The sequence below is a fragment of the Siphateles boraxobius genome, unplaced genomic scaffold, assembly GCF_051911475.1.
Source record: "Siphateles boraxobius isolate OS27281-9 unplaced genomic scaffold, OSU_SipBor_1 46, whole genome shotgun sequence".
Classification (NCBI taxonomy): domain Eukaryota; kingdom Metazoa; phylum Chordata; class Actinopteri; order Cypriniformes; family Leuciscidae; genus Siphateles; species Siphateles boraxobius.
The window spans coordinates 17,394,743-17,411,415 of NW_027509097.1; the positions used below are offsets into that span (position 1 = coordinate 17,394,743).

At 38.2% G+C, this 16,673-nt stretch overlaps 1 protein-coding gene across 2 annotated transcripts in view; it reads right to left on the reverse strand.

Moving 5' to 3' along the window:
- trrap (transformation/transcription domain-associated protein) overlaps nucleotides 1-16,673 on the reverse strand; it is a 93,425-nt gene that overhangs the window by 38,217 nt on the left and 38,535 nt on the right. For both annotated transcript variants that reach the window (XM_077201122.1, XM_077201121.1), the window contains exons 39-50: nucleotides 16,269-16,475; nucleotides 15,783-15,941; nucleotides 15,527-15,661; nucleotides 15,284-15,394; nucleotides 15,053-15,199; nucleotides 10,980-11,193; nucleotides 10,362-10,487; nucleotides 8,808-8,954; nucleotides 6,286-6,488; nucleotides 4,414-4,535; nucleotides 3,777-3,990; nucleotides 2,394-2,573 (exon numbers count right to left, since the gene is read on the reverse strand). In XM_077201122.1, coding sequence (XP_077057237.1) covers nucleotides 2,394-2,573; nucleotides 3,777-3,990; nucleotides 4,414-4,535; nucleotides 6,286-6,488; nucleotides 8,808-8,954; nucleotides 10,362-10,487; nucleotides 10,980-11,193; nucleotides 15,053-15,199; nucleotides 15,284-15,394; nucleotides 15,527-15,661; nucleotides 15,783-15,941; nucleotides 16,269-16,475 — 1,965 coding nt within the window. The remainder of the gene's footprint in view (nucleotides 1-2,393; nucleotides 2,574-3,776; nucleotides 3,991-4,413; nucleotides 4,536-6,285; nucleotides 6,489-8,807; nucleotides 8,955-10,361; nucleotides 10,488-10,979; nucleotides 11,194-15,052; nucleotides 15,200-15,283; nucleotides 15,395-15,526; nucleotides 15,662-15,782; nucleotides 15,942-16,268; nucleotides 16,476-16,673) is intronic.

Here is a 16,673-nt window from a genome sequence, read left to right on the forward strand (position 1 = left end):
CTGTGAGAAAAGGCTATAAATCTCCACCTCCAACATCCTCACACACAATATAGCCTACTAGCCGAGATTCCTCCTTTTTGTGTACAGATGTGACGTAATGACGCAAAGACCGCCAAACCTTTAGAGTTAAAAACATTATAACAAGCTTACTGTTTTGAATCAAGCAAAGGCAAGCAGATAGTTTTGAAAACTGGCTGGTTATGTACCTGCTCAAAAATTTATTTTGGATAATTTTTAACCCCAAAAAGTTACAGACTGCAGCTTTAAATAGAATAAAATAATGATATTTCATATAGGTGATATTTCAAATAATGCATTTCAAGTAAGAATTATCACCATTAGATGATGTTAATAATCAACTTCTGATCAATGCCAGATACATAGAAATGCGTAATAATAAATGCGTAATACAACAATATATTTATTTACATTTTTTATATATTTTTTATATTTTATATAAAGATTTATGTAATACATTTGTAATTTGTATATATTTTTTAATAGGGCTACCCCCGACTAAAAATTGTCCTTGTCTACTGTTAGTTGTTCATTTAAGCCATTAGTTGATTAGTCGAGGGAGAAATACTACTAAACAAAAATGAGCATTTAAAATAGAAACGAAGAGCTCCAGCATGTGCTTTAAGCTTGCTGCAATGACACCAGCAAACATCAAATGAACCTTTCTGAGATCAGAACGCAAAATAAATAAATAACCTATAATAGAAATAACAATTGTATTATTAACAAACAAATAAATTATACAGCACACAGAAACACTTCAAGAGAAATATCAGTGCAAACATAATCAGGCCAACAGAAAATAGCTTTAACATTGAATTAAACTCAAGGCCCCAATATACTTCAAGAGAAATCGAAGAACAAACTGAAGTGACGTTGTTTCATACAAAATCAGGCAAAAACAAACTTTGTTTGGAGTTCATTTTGGGAGTATGAAGCAACTGACCAAAGAGAACTTTCCGGAAAAGTTCGCTCCGGCTGCTAAACACCTTTGTAAAACCATTGGTATATAGGTATATGTGCTTGGACTCGTGGAGGCTCCACTTTCTTTCACGTGGAAATATTTTCCGCTTCATTTCTCCTGTTCAGTCCGTTGAATTTAGACATCCACGAGTGAAAACATGAGCACAGTATATCGCTGGTCACGTATTTTGAACTTTGTTTTATCCGTAAGCAAACGAAAAGGACTTCGCCGTGAGTATATCGGGGCCTTCAGAGGTCCAAACTCAAAAAAAAAATATACATTGTATAAACCCAAATAAATAAAATATATAGCAGCAAACTGAAACACTACAACAGTATGGACAATAGGTTATACCTGCCTCACAGTCACTATTTTTCTTCCTCTGATCCCAGTCTTCACATATTATGAGAAAGGGAGAAGTGAGCTCTGTCTTTCTCGCGATGGAGCCAGCCTTTGAGAAATTGCCCTCCGATAGCGTGGATGTGGAAGTTCAATTAAACATGTCATGCAGTTATGGGGTATAAATTTAGCTTCCACACGATATTCTGCATGATTAGATATGTGCCTAATATTAATGCACATTTATATAGGTTAACATTAACGATAGAGAGAGCGGTCATGTTAAGTGCCTAATATTAGACTACTACCAGGTCCCACGCCACTCTTTTGTGGTCAGTCTTTACACTCTTGAAATGTTCTAACACCTTTTTTTGTCCGACATACTGTATTAACACATGGACTAACCATGTTAGCCATCTGTCATTGCGTGACTTTTACAACTAACCAAGTATTAAAATGTAGTCGACCAATCCTCTTCTCTTCGACTAACTTTTAGTCGACTATTAGAGGGGAGCCCTAATATATTTCTTATATTATTATAAATTTTTTGTAATTATGTTTCATACATAATTTCAAGAACCTCTAAGCAGTTCCCTCACAAATCCCCATTTTTTTGATCTCCTGCTCTAATATCTCTAATATAATATGGGGTGGTGATGGCACAGTGGATAAGATACATGCCTTTGGTGTGAGAGACCCGGGTTCGAATCCACAGTGACACACCTATGTGTCCCTGAGCAAGACACTTAACCCCTAGTTGCTCCAGAGGCGTGCGACCTCTGACATATATAGCAATTGTAAGTCGCTTTGGATAAAAGCGTCAGATAAATGTAAAATAAATTTTAAAAAAAATATCGCCCCAACTCAAAATGTAGTCAAACATCAATAAAGATCATACAATATACAACTCATTAAAAAGTAGTACATTTCTAAATTCTGATGAATGCATATTTTTGGTTTTAATTAAAACTTTCTCTATATATCAGAATTTGATAGAGCTAAATTAGGCCATAAAGGCACAAAACAAGCTTTTCTGTAAAGATGTTTGTATACACAGAATGGCTCAGCTGACCTCCTCCTTGGTCTCGCTGTTTTCTCTCTCTCGAGGTTCCTGTTTTATATGCGTCGCCATGGCGAAAGCTGCACGGTCATGGCTGTCAGCCAGGTTTATGACGTTGGTGATGGAGGGGAGCATGGAGCCCTGGCAGCTGGTTCCAATGGTGGTGTTCCTCTCACAGACCGCCAGCAGCAGCTGTGAAGCAGAGACGACAGAATCAAACTCTGAACTGCCACGATTGCTCAAACACACACGCAAACAGCTGCTCTTGCTGTGAGGAACACATCACATGGAAGAAAGTAGCTAACGTTCACACATAAATGACACCTGCATGAGCCAGCATTGTTTAACAGCTGCCATTTTTAAACACTAGCGTACATACATCTAAATGCTTGACACCATCTGTAGAGCTCCAACAGTGAACGTTCTTCTACTCCATCACGGCAGGATGAATCGCGCACACAGCCGCCATGTGTAGGACAGCATTAATAATTCAAGAGCCAGTGTAGCATTGATTGTGGCTGAGATGGATGGATTGTGACCTGACTTGTGCAGGAGCAGCCAAAAACCAGAGCTGTTACATTATGGCGATTGCATTAACAATCAATAGAAAAATTATTAAAAATTAAGGTGAAAATTGTGACGTTGTCAGTATGCATTTAAGTGTTATGTAAAGTGCCATTAGCTTCTGTGTAATTTAAGCATGTGCATTATTATTGAGTATTATCAATTCTGCATAGAGCTTGCATAGTGATTGGAGATGTACAATATATTGTTTTTTTTATTATTATTATCAAAAAGGAAACGAAAAATGTTTATTTAAATAAATAAATAAATTATTTTTTTATATAATATATTCTTTTATGCTTTTATATATTTTTTTAAATATTTGTTTGTTTATATCAATCAATGTTTAAGGTTTCATTTAATACTTTATGTATAATATTTACTATTTTTAAAAAAGTCTAATAACAGGCAGTATACAAATACAAGAATGTATATACAAAATATCATTGGTTCGATTCTCAATACCAGCAGGAAAACAACTGAGGTGTCCTCGAGTAAGGCACCTAAACCCTAATCGCTCCCCAGGGGCCACAGCAAAAACGGCTACCCACTGCTCCAGGTGTGTGTGTATGTGTGTATGTGTCCATGGGTTAAATGCAGAGGACAGAGTCTGAGTATGGGTTGCCATACTTGGCCTTCACATGTCACTTACTTATATTGGATATATATACTATATATTATACTATATCTACTAGTCAAACACAATTAGCAGGTTTCTTCAAAAATTTCAATATTGGTGCATCTCTAACCAGCAAGAAAAAAATGAAACTAATTTTCACATCTTTTATGTATTTTCCTCTTTCCCCCCCCCCCAATAAAATATGCCTGTACCTCTGTGCACTGTTTGATCCAGAAGTGGCTGCCCATGGCCTCCCAGTTCTGCGAGCAGCAAATATACAGAAGCCTCTCATAGACTCGTCGCTTCATTGATGAATCAAACACCTCGAAAAACTTTGCTCTGATCAGTGGCTGGGTGCAGCGCAGCCCTGACAAGAACGCTGGCTCCAGCTTGGATGTGATGTCACTTCCTGAAAGGTTTTCATCTCTGAAAACAAAAACAAAAAAAACAAATACCGATTGCTTCAGACAAAACACTGCAAGACTGTTGTTGTATTTGCCTTCTGAGAACACATGAAATGCAGCGTGACAATAAACAACTTGGTAGGTCTTTAGTAATCCACAGCTATTAAGGACTACATGTGTTCCAGCATAGATGCAACTAGAACTGTTGACTTAGACTTGTGGTTTCTCACTAGGATGATTTGCTCTTGACACTGGAGAAATGCTCTTTTGCCCAGGGTGACGGTGGCCCCTAATGCATTTTGCACTTCAGCCGCCAAACAACCACAGCCCCAACTTAAGCAATCAAAATCGGGCCTACCACCCACCAGCCGCAGTCTTGTTGCTAATAGCAATGGATGGAGGGCCAGCGCGGACAGCAGACCCTGTGATTAATCGGCATAATTACCTGTAGACGTAATTAACGAGGTCCAGGAACTGGGCATTCAATTCAAGGTCATCAGGAAAGCGCTTCTCAATGTAGGTCATCATTTTCACCAGCAGAATGGACTTCTCTCTTGGATTAGGCACCTAGGAAAGAAACGAAGACAAAGAGAGAGAGTAAGACAGCAGAATAGAAAGGGATTGCAAGAGGAGAGGAGAGGAGAAAGGAGGAGGGGGCAATAGATTGATATAGTCCATTTATCTTTCATCTATCAGGAGAGCTGTGCAGCACCTTTGCTCGGCTCCTTTTTCTCCCTGTCTGCTCTCTCGCCTTGGGCTAACAGAACAGACACCCGAGTTCAGCTGTCCGGGCCACAGCGCGCTGAATACACAATGCCTCATTTACAGCAGGGTGGGCTTTGAGCTCAAGTGTTTAACACAGGTCTATTCAGAGTCGACACAAGGTTTGTTTACAATTGCGAGGTTAGAAAGTCTACAGAACTGGAAATCCTAGTTACACCATGTTAAACCAATAATGCATGAAGCATGAATCAGGTGCCATTTGTAGTTGATTTCCCTAAAAATATCAAGAACTGTGGCAAAACACAGCCTTGCTCGTTTCTGTATCTCAACCAACAACACTGGCTTAAAGGTGCTCTAAGCGATGTCACGCATTTCTAGGCCAAAACATTTTTTGTCACATACAGCAAACATCTCCTCACTATCCGCTAGCTGCCTGTCCCCTGAACACACTGTAAAAAATGCGGTCTCTGCAGACACCCCAGGCTCCACAAACGGCAACAAAAACTGGGCTGACCCGCACCACGAAACATAACAAACTGTTCCAGCAAATAACCGACAAGAAGGATTTGGAGGTGGGGTTTGGGGGGTTAGTGCACGGATGAGGAGGAGGGAGGGTCTAGCTAGCCTCCGTTTTGTTTGACAATACTTTAAACGTCGTCAACAAGAAGTGACATCAGCCGACATCGCTTAGAGCACCTTTAAGCAGTGACGTGAGTTTGGGGTGGTCACTGGTCAGACCAATAACAGACAAAAGGCAAATCTGTTTGAAAACAGTCATTGTTTTTGCAATTCTGTTTGGTGGCACAGAATATCACTCATCATCTCTTTTCTTCAACTTAAAGCACATCCTGTCCAAATTGACAACCAGATTTTTTTAATGTCCAAAATGTGTAAATAAATAAAAAAGGAAATAAATGAATAAATGAATGAAAAATAAATACATTTAAAGCCCCTATTAAGGTGTCTTGTCATACATTTTTTATTATTTAGCACTTTTCCCTGAGGTCTAGTTATAATATCTATTTTCCATCCTCTTTCTGACCTTGCTGTCGACTATCATTTTTACTGTCCCATCATTCAATAGCCTCTTTGCAAAGTCTGCATTACATTGTGACAGGACCACAAACAATCCATGCCAAAAATGTACCACATAAACTATCAAGGTGAGATTAAAATGATTGGAGATCTTATAAAAGACTATTTCTGCTGCACGTTTCTAAATGTGTGATAATTTGGAACAGCATCTAGTTTAAACCATCTCAACCAGGAGACTGGGGTCCTCAGCAAACAAATGGGGTATTTGGAGTCAAAAATGTTGAGAACCAATGGTCCACACAGTAGGAATAATAGCATCAACCCTTTATCCTCCATGTTACTCTACCGTCCTTGAGCAGCCAAGATTCTAATCACCTTTGCTGCTTAATTTAAATAAATAGTCTTTTTTGGACTGGCAAAGTTCTGAAAGTTGCTGCAGTATGTATTCATAGTTTCCTGAAGTCCAAAATACCAAGGAAAATTTTATTCCTCATACGAGATACGAGACCAGGCTCTGACAGATTCAATATTTTGAGAGATCAGCTTGACAAGAGTTTACCTGGTTGGTGGCCATGGAGTTGCCAGAATTTTTGACCCATTCCTCCACAATCTTCACCACAGCTCGAAGAATCTTTGGGTCAGGAGATTTCTCGATGAGGGAGGTGATAATGACCTGGATGAAGTTTTTTCTCATTTCCATATTCATGACCGACAGTCTCGTCTTCACCAGATCCAGACTGAGCATGACCAACTCACTTGTCACTACAAACAAAATAGAAGAATGTGAGCACATGATTATATGCGTGATATTCAACAGAAATATGTGATACAGTTGAACACAATTTTCCCTTTTGTTTGGGTTCACAGGCCTATCGTTTTCAAAATCTAACAAAGAGGAAAAACTACACCAAGCTCACCTATACAGCCAAATATTACATAAATCTCAAAGGCAAGCATTGAACATGTATCAAAAATGGTCAAAGACAGCTGAGGATATGAACCACAAAATTCGAAATTCTGCCAGCTGAAAATGGGGGAAACGTGATTGAGTTTTAGCATGGAGAGTCGTAGCAGAACGGAGACGGGTTATGAGTTTAGTTTGGCCTCTGAATGTATTTTCTGCTTGATTTGCTCAAGGTAAAATGTGATTGTTCTGATGAGTCGAAGCCTTGGGGGAGAATATGTTAGAGGCTGATTTCTAGTTCGCCGCTGAGTCATGCTGTGAGGAGGTCTTGGGTGATGCTGTCAGGGTGACATTGCAGTGTGAGGCCATTGAGACAGCACAGGACAGCCAGGGCTGAGAGTGTGCGAATGTGCGCGTGTCTGTACAATCCCATCTCAATGTACCATTTAAAAACCATAATAGCATCTAGAAGGCACAGAGCAGATGGGATTGTCTGGATTTTATATTCCAGTGGACACAGTTGGAGATTTTTGACTTCAATCACAGAAGATCTTTCTCAGTATGGATGGATTTGTGGGCTGGTCTCATAGCATTTGATTGGCCCTCCTGCAGCACCCAGTGGTCAAATATGGACAGCACACGCTGGAGTCTAACGGTTCGCTCTCACACTCTGCTCCAAGGTGACAACGTGTCTTTTGTCTTTCTGCCCACTTTTTAAACTCTTCCAGATGACTGCAGACAACAGAATTAAAGCTGCCCCAGTAAGAGTGTATATTTTTCCATTATACTGTCAAAAGCCAAAATTTAAGACGGACTGTCATTTCTGGGCCAAGAGGAAGAAAACCCATTCTGTCAGACAAAGCAATATATCTTAACCTACCTCAGCTGGCTTCCATATACTATCCAAAATTAAGTCAAGCTTGAAATCTTTAAAGGCTTGAAAACAGCCTCCTGGAAGGGAGGAAGTGATCTTAACCAAGTGCAGATGGGCAAATGACAGTAAGAGGCCAGTGCTAAAGTACAAAATTGTTTAAATTGAGCAAAGCATACTATATTGCATTAACTTTACATGGTTGCCTCTAGACAGTTAGCCAATTAGGACTGATTCAGATGATTTAGCAATCCTCTGAGTGCCATCAAAATAAGAACTGACCTGACCTCGGTGTTGCCTGTTCGGTTTAAATTTACTTAGTGGGTATATGTCATACACAATACATTAAAAATCCAAAGTTTAAAAATCATGTTTTATATGGTTTTGAAAAAGTTTCATTACAGTTTAGAAAACTTTACATTGTAATGAGTGGCCATAAAGTAATAACCTATTTTCATTAAACCTTGAATACATTTGTGTAAACATATTATTCATTAAAAAAAGAATATATTTATCATAAAAAGTAGTCTCTTTAATAATTCATGATATTTGTTAATTTATAAATATCATTCAGTTTTTGAGTCGCCGCATTACATGGCATTTTACAATCTGAGCTAGGGATGCACCATGTTGGCCTCTAACGATAACGATAATTCTTTATATTTGAAAGCCGATAACCATATATTGGCCAATAAATCTAAATTCAAATTGTTTGATTTTGTAATTTTTGAGAGCCCGATTACAAAAACAAAAGTCTCACTATTAAAAGCCATGTCTCAAGCACACAATTATAATGTTATCATTATAATTTTATGTAGCATATATGACAGACTTGTGCTGCACATGTTGCAGTTAACTGTATTTTCCTTTTTTTAAGTGATTCCAATCATAATTCAAGCAATTCAAAAACATCATGTTGAACAGTGCGCATCTGAAGTGTCTCAGCTGAAGGAAATAATCCATTATTTATCGGCTTTAATATATCGGCCAGATTTTCTTATCAGGTCGATACCGATATATAGTGCATCCCTAGAACTAACCTTGACTCATAAATCATAAGTCAAAATATCTGATATTTTAAGATACTTGACACCCAGTGATGAGGGTCTGCACGGGTCCTCTCTATGATATAATTTTCTATTTTTATTTTCCTGCATTCTGGTTGCAACATATATATTTTTTAAATATCAAAGTATCAATTTTAGAAAAAAATAAAATAAAATAAAATAAAATAAGAAATTATTAAAATTTATTAAAAGAAGAAAAAACAACAACTTCTTGACCCAAGTGTCTAAAGAATGGTCACCTGTGCTGGTTTCAGCAGTTCCGGGGTTGGGTTGCGGGCTCAGGTGCTCCCTCACCATCTTCTGCAGGGAGCGCATGAAAACGGAAATGAGGCGGTCGATGTAGCTGGAATTGTTGCTGCAGGCGGACTTCAGGATCATCAGCGTTCCTGGAAACAGAGGAGAGAGAAGCTGGTAACATGAAGCCCTGCTGCTTTCACGACACTGTCAGGGACAGCAAGCGACATGCGCCTGCTAATGACTTTGGGTGCAGCTTCTTTGTCCCTGTAGTTGTATTACAAGGACGTTTCTGAAGAAATCTAACCGAGTTACCGGGTAAGGATAGGGACACAAAAAAAATCTATGAGTAATGAATTTCTTAGAGAACAGCTCTGGGGAGAAAAGATAAATGTAAAAAGTCACCCTCGATGGAGACACATACAGTGCATCAGTGGTAAATGTAACTCTAGAGCACTGCCAGAGCGGAATCAGGAGCTATTTATTGACCAATGATGCCATTTTTGGCTGAAATGAAACACTGGTAACTTTAGAATGTTATTCAATAGAGTTATCACTTTTTGGTTTTCAATTATAAAATAATTAAAGAGGAGTATACTTTTGTAAAATATCTCATCTGAAAGGGATCCATATACAAGTACACCACCATCCAAACATTTGGGGATTGGTAAGATTTTTTTAATGTTTTAGAAAGATTAATTTATTTGATAAAAGAGTTATATTGTGAAATATTATCACAATTTAAAAAGAGGATTGTCAGAAGCCATTAATCCAGTCTTCAGTGTCACATGATCCTTCAGAAATCATTCTAATATACTGATTTGATGCTCAAGAATTTTTTTTATTAATGTCAATGTTAAACCTGTTGTGCTGCTGATTATTTTTGGGGAAATGGTTATATATTTTTTCAGGATTCTTTAATGAATGGAAAGTTCAAAAGCATAGCATTTATTGTCCCTTTTAATCAATTTATTGCATCCTTGCCAAATAAGAGCATTATTATTTTTTCTTCAAATCATACTGAACCCAAACTTTTGAATGGTAATGTACAAAACCCAATAAGAAGTATACAATTATAGGTCCCAATTTATATTAAGTGTCTTTAACTACTATGTAACAACACTTAAATTAATAATTTGATAAAAAGCACATTGTTTCCATACAAGTTTTATATTTGACTTGCATTTTAAAAATACCTGCATGTAATTACATCTAGAATTACACTTTTAACTTAAACCCATTTTTAAACCTAACCATACACAAAACCTGTCCCTAACCTTACCCATATCCCACCTCTATAGCAGCAAAAGTGTTTTGCAATACATCATGAACACAATAAGTACACTGTACCTAAAAATGTTTATGTTAAAGTACATAGTAGTTAAAGACACCTAATATGTGTGATCAATTTATAATTAAGTATTTAAATATCTATTTATAGTATTTATAGTATTTAAATATAACTATGTAACAGACAAAAATAGTTTTTATCTTAAAACTTTTATCTATTTAGTGTTTGTTCAGCCTTTGGTCAGGTAGTAGAGCTATGAAATTCTCACCGAACAATTGAGTTGGGTTAGCGCTGCTGGCTTTCTCGTAGTTGGTGAGGCCTTCGTAAATTACTTTTCCTACAGCAGCGTACAAACACTCCAGCTCCTCATACTTGGAAGCAACGGAGGATGTGCCTAAAGAAAAACCAAAATATTGGAAGAAAAATGTAAATGGTTACCCTAGTTTTCAAATGACAACAATCCATTCAATTCCCAATGGACAAAATCAAATCCCTCCCTATATTTTGTCTTGCTCAAGAACCCATTCACTTAGACATATTCTACAATAGGGAAGATCAGACCATCGCAACTTCAATTTCATGCCAACTTTAACAATGGTCAAATAGTAGGGGTGGAACGGATCGCAGTTGATCCGTGATTCGTGGATTAACTGCTAAATTTACCCATCATAGAGTGAAAGTTTATAAATTGGATGTGTTTAGTCTTGTCAATTTACACATTCAAACTATTTTAAATCGTGGAAGAGCCGAAAATCGGGACTCGCGCATTATCTGTGCACTTGAGCAAATCAAATGATGCAATTATTGTTTACCGTACATATCCACAGCTGTGCTACACTAAGGTCTCCACAAGAAGATATCATCGATCAGAGCTTGATCTACTCACTGGGTTCTGTGGGGAAGGTGCTCATGAGTCTGGACAGGAGGGAGTGGACCGCCCTCAACACTTTGGTGTTGCCACAGGTCATGCAAGCTGCAATGCCACGCTGTAGGGGCTTGAAATGTGAGAGGATGGCTGGAGGCTGCAGCACTGACAGAAGGAAGCTGAGAATCTCCAGTCCTGTGCAGATATTGGAGAAATTCGCCTGATTTGGCTGCTCCTGAAAAACAGAAGAGGATGCACTGATTAATAAGAGTAAACAGGAACTGACTCTACTGTTCAAAAGTTTGAGGTCTGTAATATTTATTAATATTTTGAGAAAAGTGTCTTATGCTTTCATGCAGTGTGTAATATAGCTGTTTGTAAATGTAAAAGATGTGCAAATATCGAAGTAAACGATAAACAGAGTTATTGTCTCCCAAAAGAACAGGTTCTGAACTGTCTGAAACGAGTGGTCAGTAATTTCAGTCTTACTTACTGCATGAACCTAAATCAGTTTGTAAAGATTTACATAATGCCAGTCTATGATCTTCAATGGCTGCAAACAACTTATACTTTGACTCGCCCTCAAACACTGTTGTTGTAGCTGAGGCCTGGAAGAGTTCGGTTTGTGTTGTTGACATGTTGAGAAGACGCTGTTGTCTGTGCTACAAAAGCAAATCCAATATGCATACATTTCCAAAGGAAATTCAAATATGGCAATAGCGATTAGTTTCCGAGGTGTGCCAATCACAACAAATCACAAAAAAAAGAGCCATCTGACCAATCAGATCAGAGGAGGCTCTTGAAAAAGAGCAACTCTGGCCCTGACATACTTACCTGCAGAGCTTACTTACAACACTAATAAAACACACCTGAACTAGCTAATCAACATCTTCAGGATTACTAGAAAGCTCCAAGAAGTGGAGTTTGATTAGAGTTGGAGCTAAACTCTGCAGGAAAATGGATCTCAAGGGCCAGAGTTGCTCAGCCCTAGTTTAGAGGGACAGGATCATTGATAGAGCCGTTTCAGACATTGTGAGAAAAGAAGTGATGCTGCAATGTATATTATGAGAAAATGAAAGTGCTTTTTTTTACTTCGGATGGATGTAAACCTATTGTGGGAGACATTAGGCGAAATTAGGAACCGTTAAAATAGCATATTTATAACTGAGTTGACAAGGCTTAATTTTCAGCATCATTACTCCCAGTCTTCAGTGTCACATGATTCTTCAGAAATCATTCTAATATGGTGATTTGGTGCTCAAGAAACATTTCTTATTATAATTAATGCTGAAAACAGTTGTGCTTAATATTTTTGTAGAAACGGTGATCCATTTTTTCAGGATTCTTTAATTAATAAGTTAAAAAACAGCATTTATTTTAAATAGAATGTTTTCATAACATTATAAATGTCTTTACGGTCACTTTTGATCAATTCAATGAGTAACCCAAAAGTTTACTCAAACTTCTGGGGTCTCACAAAGTTTTCAAATTAATTAACACTGGTAAATCTCTATATTTTCTCATTTATGTCAAGTAATGCACAGGCTTGTCACAATGAGTAAAAACCAGTGCTGATTAGGTTTCAGGGGCCACTGAATATTGACAACTATGGTCTGGTCCCTGAGCGCTGAGGGACTGGCAGACAGACCTCCACAAAGCCAAAGCCGTCCATGCAGCCTGTTCTTTAATCACTGACAAGCCGGCACAAAGAGATGATAAAAGCCCCAAAGATTTGCAGCACTGTTCATTAGTTTGGATAAGAGCACCTGAAAAGATCACCTCACTCACTCAACAGGGCTCTGGGGCACAGCCGATGAGTGACCTGTTTGTCAAACTCATGCCACAGGAAGTGTCATTGACCCACTCTGAAAATAAAGATGGAAAGGATGCAGGGCTCTAGACTGACTAAATGGGTGCATTTTGTGACCTTTTTTCCTGCCTGTGCGACTAATTTTGTTAGAGATCACACTGATGCCTCTACCAATTTGACTAACTGATAAGCGCTGCCATTTCTGTTGTGTATGATAAATATTAAATGCAGCAAGTGGAAAGAAACAGCGATACTCGTTTGAACCGTTCCACATAGATGATTTGTCAACTCTGCTCTAAAGACAGCGCAGTGCAAGCTACAGGCTGACCCTCTTCATCACGTAACCACTAAACAGCAATGTGAGATACAGTGAAACTTAATTAGTTCAGCACAGAGTTCTTCTTTGCAAACCACTAATATCTCGTTGATTTAAACTAGTTTAAAGCCAGATGAAACAGTGCTGACATTCAAAAACATTGACGCAGAAAACAAGAAAAACATTGCGTCACAACAATCAAGTTAGAAGGCTTTTCAATCCACAAATCACCAACATTTTCCATGTATTTACTATAGTAACATTAACTGTAAACATGGTATTGTGGCATAAATATGTGATAATCTTACATTTTATTCTATTATTGTTATAACATAGACATGTATTAAAGAAGTAATTGAATATAATTACAGTATTTGTTAAGGTAAATAATTTTTTTGCATTTGTATTATACTTTGTGTTTAGGCTAATATAACAAATATAAAACCATAAAGTTACTTTTTGCATGGTAGTGAGGTGCTATGCGTGGTTATATCTACAAATATATGACATTACGGGAGACCAATTTTAAGAGTAGAGTTCTAACACAGTCAGAATACTTAAGAGTTCACCCTATAAAAATTAGGTTGTTACAACTTTTATAGATGTTAAGGTTTTTGTTAATGAAAATAAATTTACGTCCACATCTCAAGCTACTGTCAACTCAAATTACAGTCAAATGTGCATTTCCAAGAAACAAAACATGTAATACTAATAATTCATATTATTAATTCTTATATTTTGTGCTACCAAATCAGGCACTGGTGCCTCTCATCTCTCTGCCATATCATTTCAATCACTGGCCTATATGAGCATAGGGAGTCGCATAACTGTCTGCCCTAAAAAAGAATCAATAGTGTGGTGTGTCCAAACAACAGGAAGCCCATTGCTTCTCAATAGGTGGAGTGAGAGAGGATGGGAGGTTACAGTGATAATAGTGCAGGTGGCTGACGCTCACTAACTGAGAGATGTTCTCTCAGATGACAGCTGAGTTAGTCACGCCAGTGAACTCCAAAGAAAGAAAAATCATCCATAAGAGGGAGGATATCGATTTAGCTGGCATCAAAACTGCTCTTGGAAAGGCACTGGAAATAATGAAGAGGGATGTGAGAGGAACAGGATATGGTGGCCTTCATCTCCAAGACGAACACTTCAAGTCTTGTTCACACCAAGATGAAAATTTGCAATAAAAATTAATTTGAACGGCTGGCTTTTAATGACTTTTTAATGAGTCTGTTCAGATTGACAAACATTTGAATGCCATCAATGCATCATAAATTTTTCATTGATCAGTTCTAATCTCTTTTCCATGACACTGCAAAGAAAACCACCAGAGCTGCAGCTGTTATATAAAACCACACAACATGGTGGCACTCACAAGCACAGTATTCTGCAAAGAGATATTTTACTAATGGCATATGAAGAGAGTTCCGGGTCCATCTCTGTACTCTTGTATTTGGCGTTCTCTGATTAAGACCATTGCAAAATAACATGAAAACATGCAAATACAGTTTGACTTATTTTCTTCTCCATGACAGGAAGGTGTCAGAAACAAAATTACATGGCGCTTTGTGCCTGGAGTAGCCAGGGTATTTCTGCTTTTCTAAATGCGCCACTTACAGACAGAGAGTGAATTTACAAAACTGTTACAAAACAGTGAGTAAACTGTTTATTTTGTTTTTGTTTTTTACAATGAGACAAGAACTAATAAATCTCAGATTCAGACTCAAATTTAGTCATGGCCTAGCTATTACACACTTAATACATTGAACAGCGATGCTCTTCCTTGCAGCAAGACTTCAAATCCATATCCCTGATCCCACTTCCTTCCTTCTCCCTATTGTTGCCAGTCTCATTCATAAATAAATTTGTAAAAAATTATATAAGAATAATGGAAAAGAGACCAAAAACCTATAAAGCTTGAAATGCACCATTTTTGGTATAAAAAAATCTCAGACACTTCAACCTTACCACTGTCATGAGGAGCTTGTCAAACCACTGCAGTTTAAGTTCGGCACGGGGCCACATATCCGGCCTGAGGGCAGTCTTCATGAGGTTCACACAGCGACGGGACAGCAGCTCACCGGGCGAGCCTGCTACATTAGTGCTATCATTCACCTGCAAACACAGAGCAGGTTTTAGCCTGTGTAAGTATCAGTGAACGCCTCAGTAAGATTCACTAAGCAGGTATGAAATGACTACCTGGCAGGCGATGCGGATGAGGAAGTTGACGACGGTATCTGTGTGCTGCTTCTCCACAGGTTTGGTAAGTAAAGCCTCAGTGCCTGGCATCGACTGACTGCGGCTAAAGACCTGCACATACCAAAACAAACATAATACAGCCAATGTGCTTAAACATGGCAGAGTCTATCAGGGTACAGAACGCAAAAGACTGATTACAGTGGTCACACTCAGGCGTCAGCGAGCGGTTTAAGGTTTCCTCACCGTGCCGACAGTACCAGCGGCAGTGCGGAATCTCTTCACGTCTTGTGCCGAATCAACAGATATTCCTCTCTTCATAGCAGCAGAGGCTCCGCTCGTGCCCTCGCCCACACTTACTGAGTCAGCCTCCGATTCCGACTGCAAAAAGAAATTCATACCCAATAAACTGCCGGAATCTAAAGCACAATAAATTTTAATCATAGAAAAACTAAACTTTTTTCCAAAACTGATTCTGCCGTCTTATTTCCTGGCGACAGACCTGTTGGTCCTTGATTCTCTGGAGCTCCCATTTGATGACCACCTCAGCTAAATCCACTGCCAACTTCCTCTGTTCGATAGTCACACTAGGGGTGAAGCCCAATCGCTGCATAGCACTGATCATGTGCTGAACAAGGTGATGTCTCACTGGGTAATATACCTGTAAACAGAGACACATACACTATCAAACTCTACAAAAAACTGAAATGTTATATTACCACCAAATGAACTAAAAGCTAAAGCTATGCAATATAAATTGAACATTGTGAATATCGGATAATAAAATGAAATAAGCAATAACACAGCATCCCCAAAGCAAAAGTCAAAATATATAGATATTTTAAGCTATATCTCCCAGCCCTACTAAATCTATTACATCAAAAAAATATGATTACAAATCAAATACATAGTGGATATGCACTAGCTGTACTATGGGAGACATTAATATGACAATTATCTTTATGGTGAATTAAGTGATGTTACATACTCTGAAGTGCTGTACAATGAGATGAAGTATATGAACAAGTTGGGGAACTGTGTGGCCCTCCTCTACAATGATCTTGCGGGTCCAGTGCGTGAGCATTTGATGCCCGTCCTCCATTCTAGCAGGTACGGCAGGTGTGAGAATTGCCATGGCCTGCCGAACAATGGCACGTGCCTCCATAGTATGAGCCTTTAGCAGACTGTGGAAAACCTGCATAGAAGTAGTTCACAGTAGAAGTTGACTGAAGTGACTTCCCAAAAAACTTGGAGTAGCAAAATCTCTATCCTTTGAAATACTGAGGTAAGTGAGGAATTTGGGTTTGTGAAACACATTTTATCAGCAAAGGTCTGAAACCATATTTGTTTGCAAATGTGTTATATGTTATGTGTTAATTATTTCAGAAAGAAA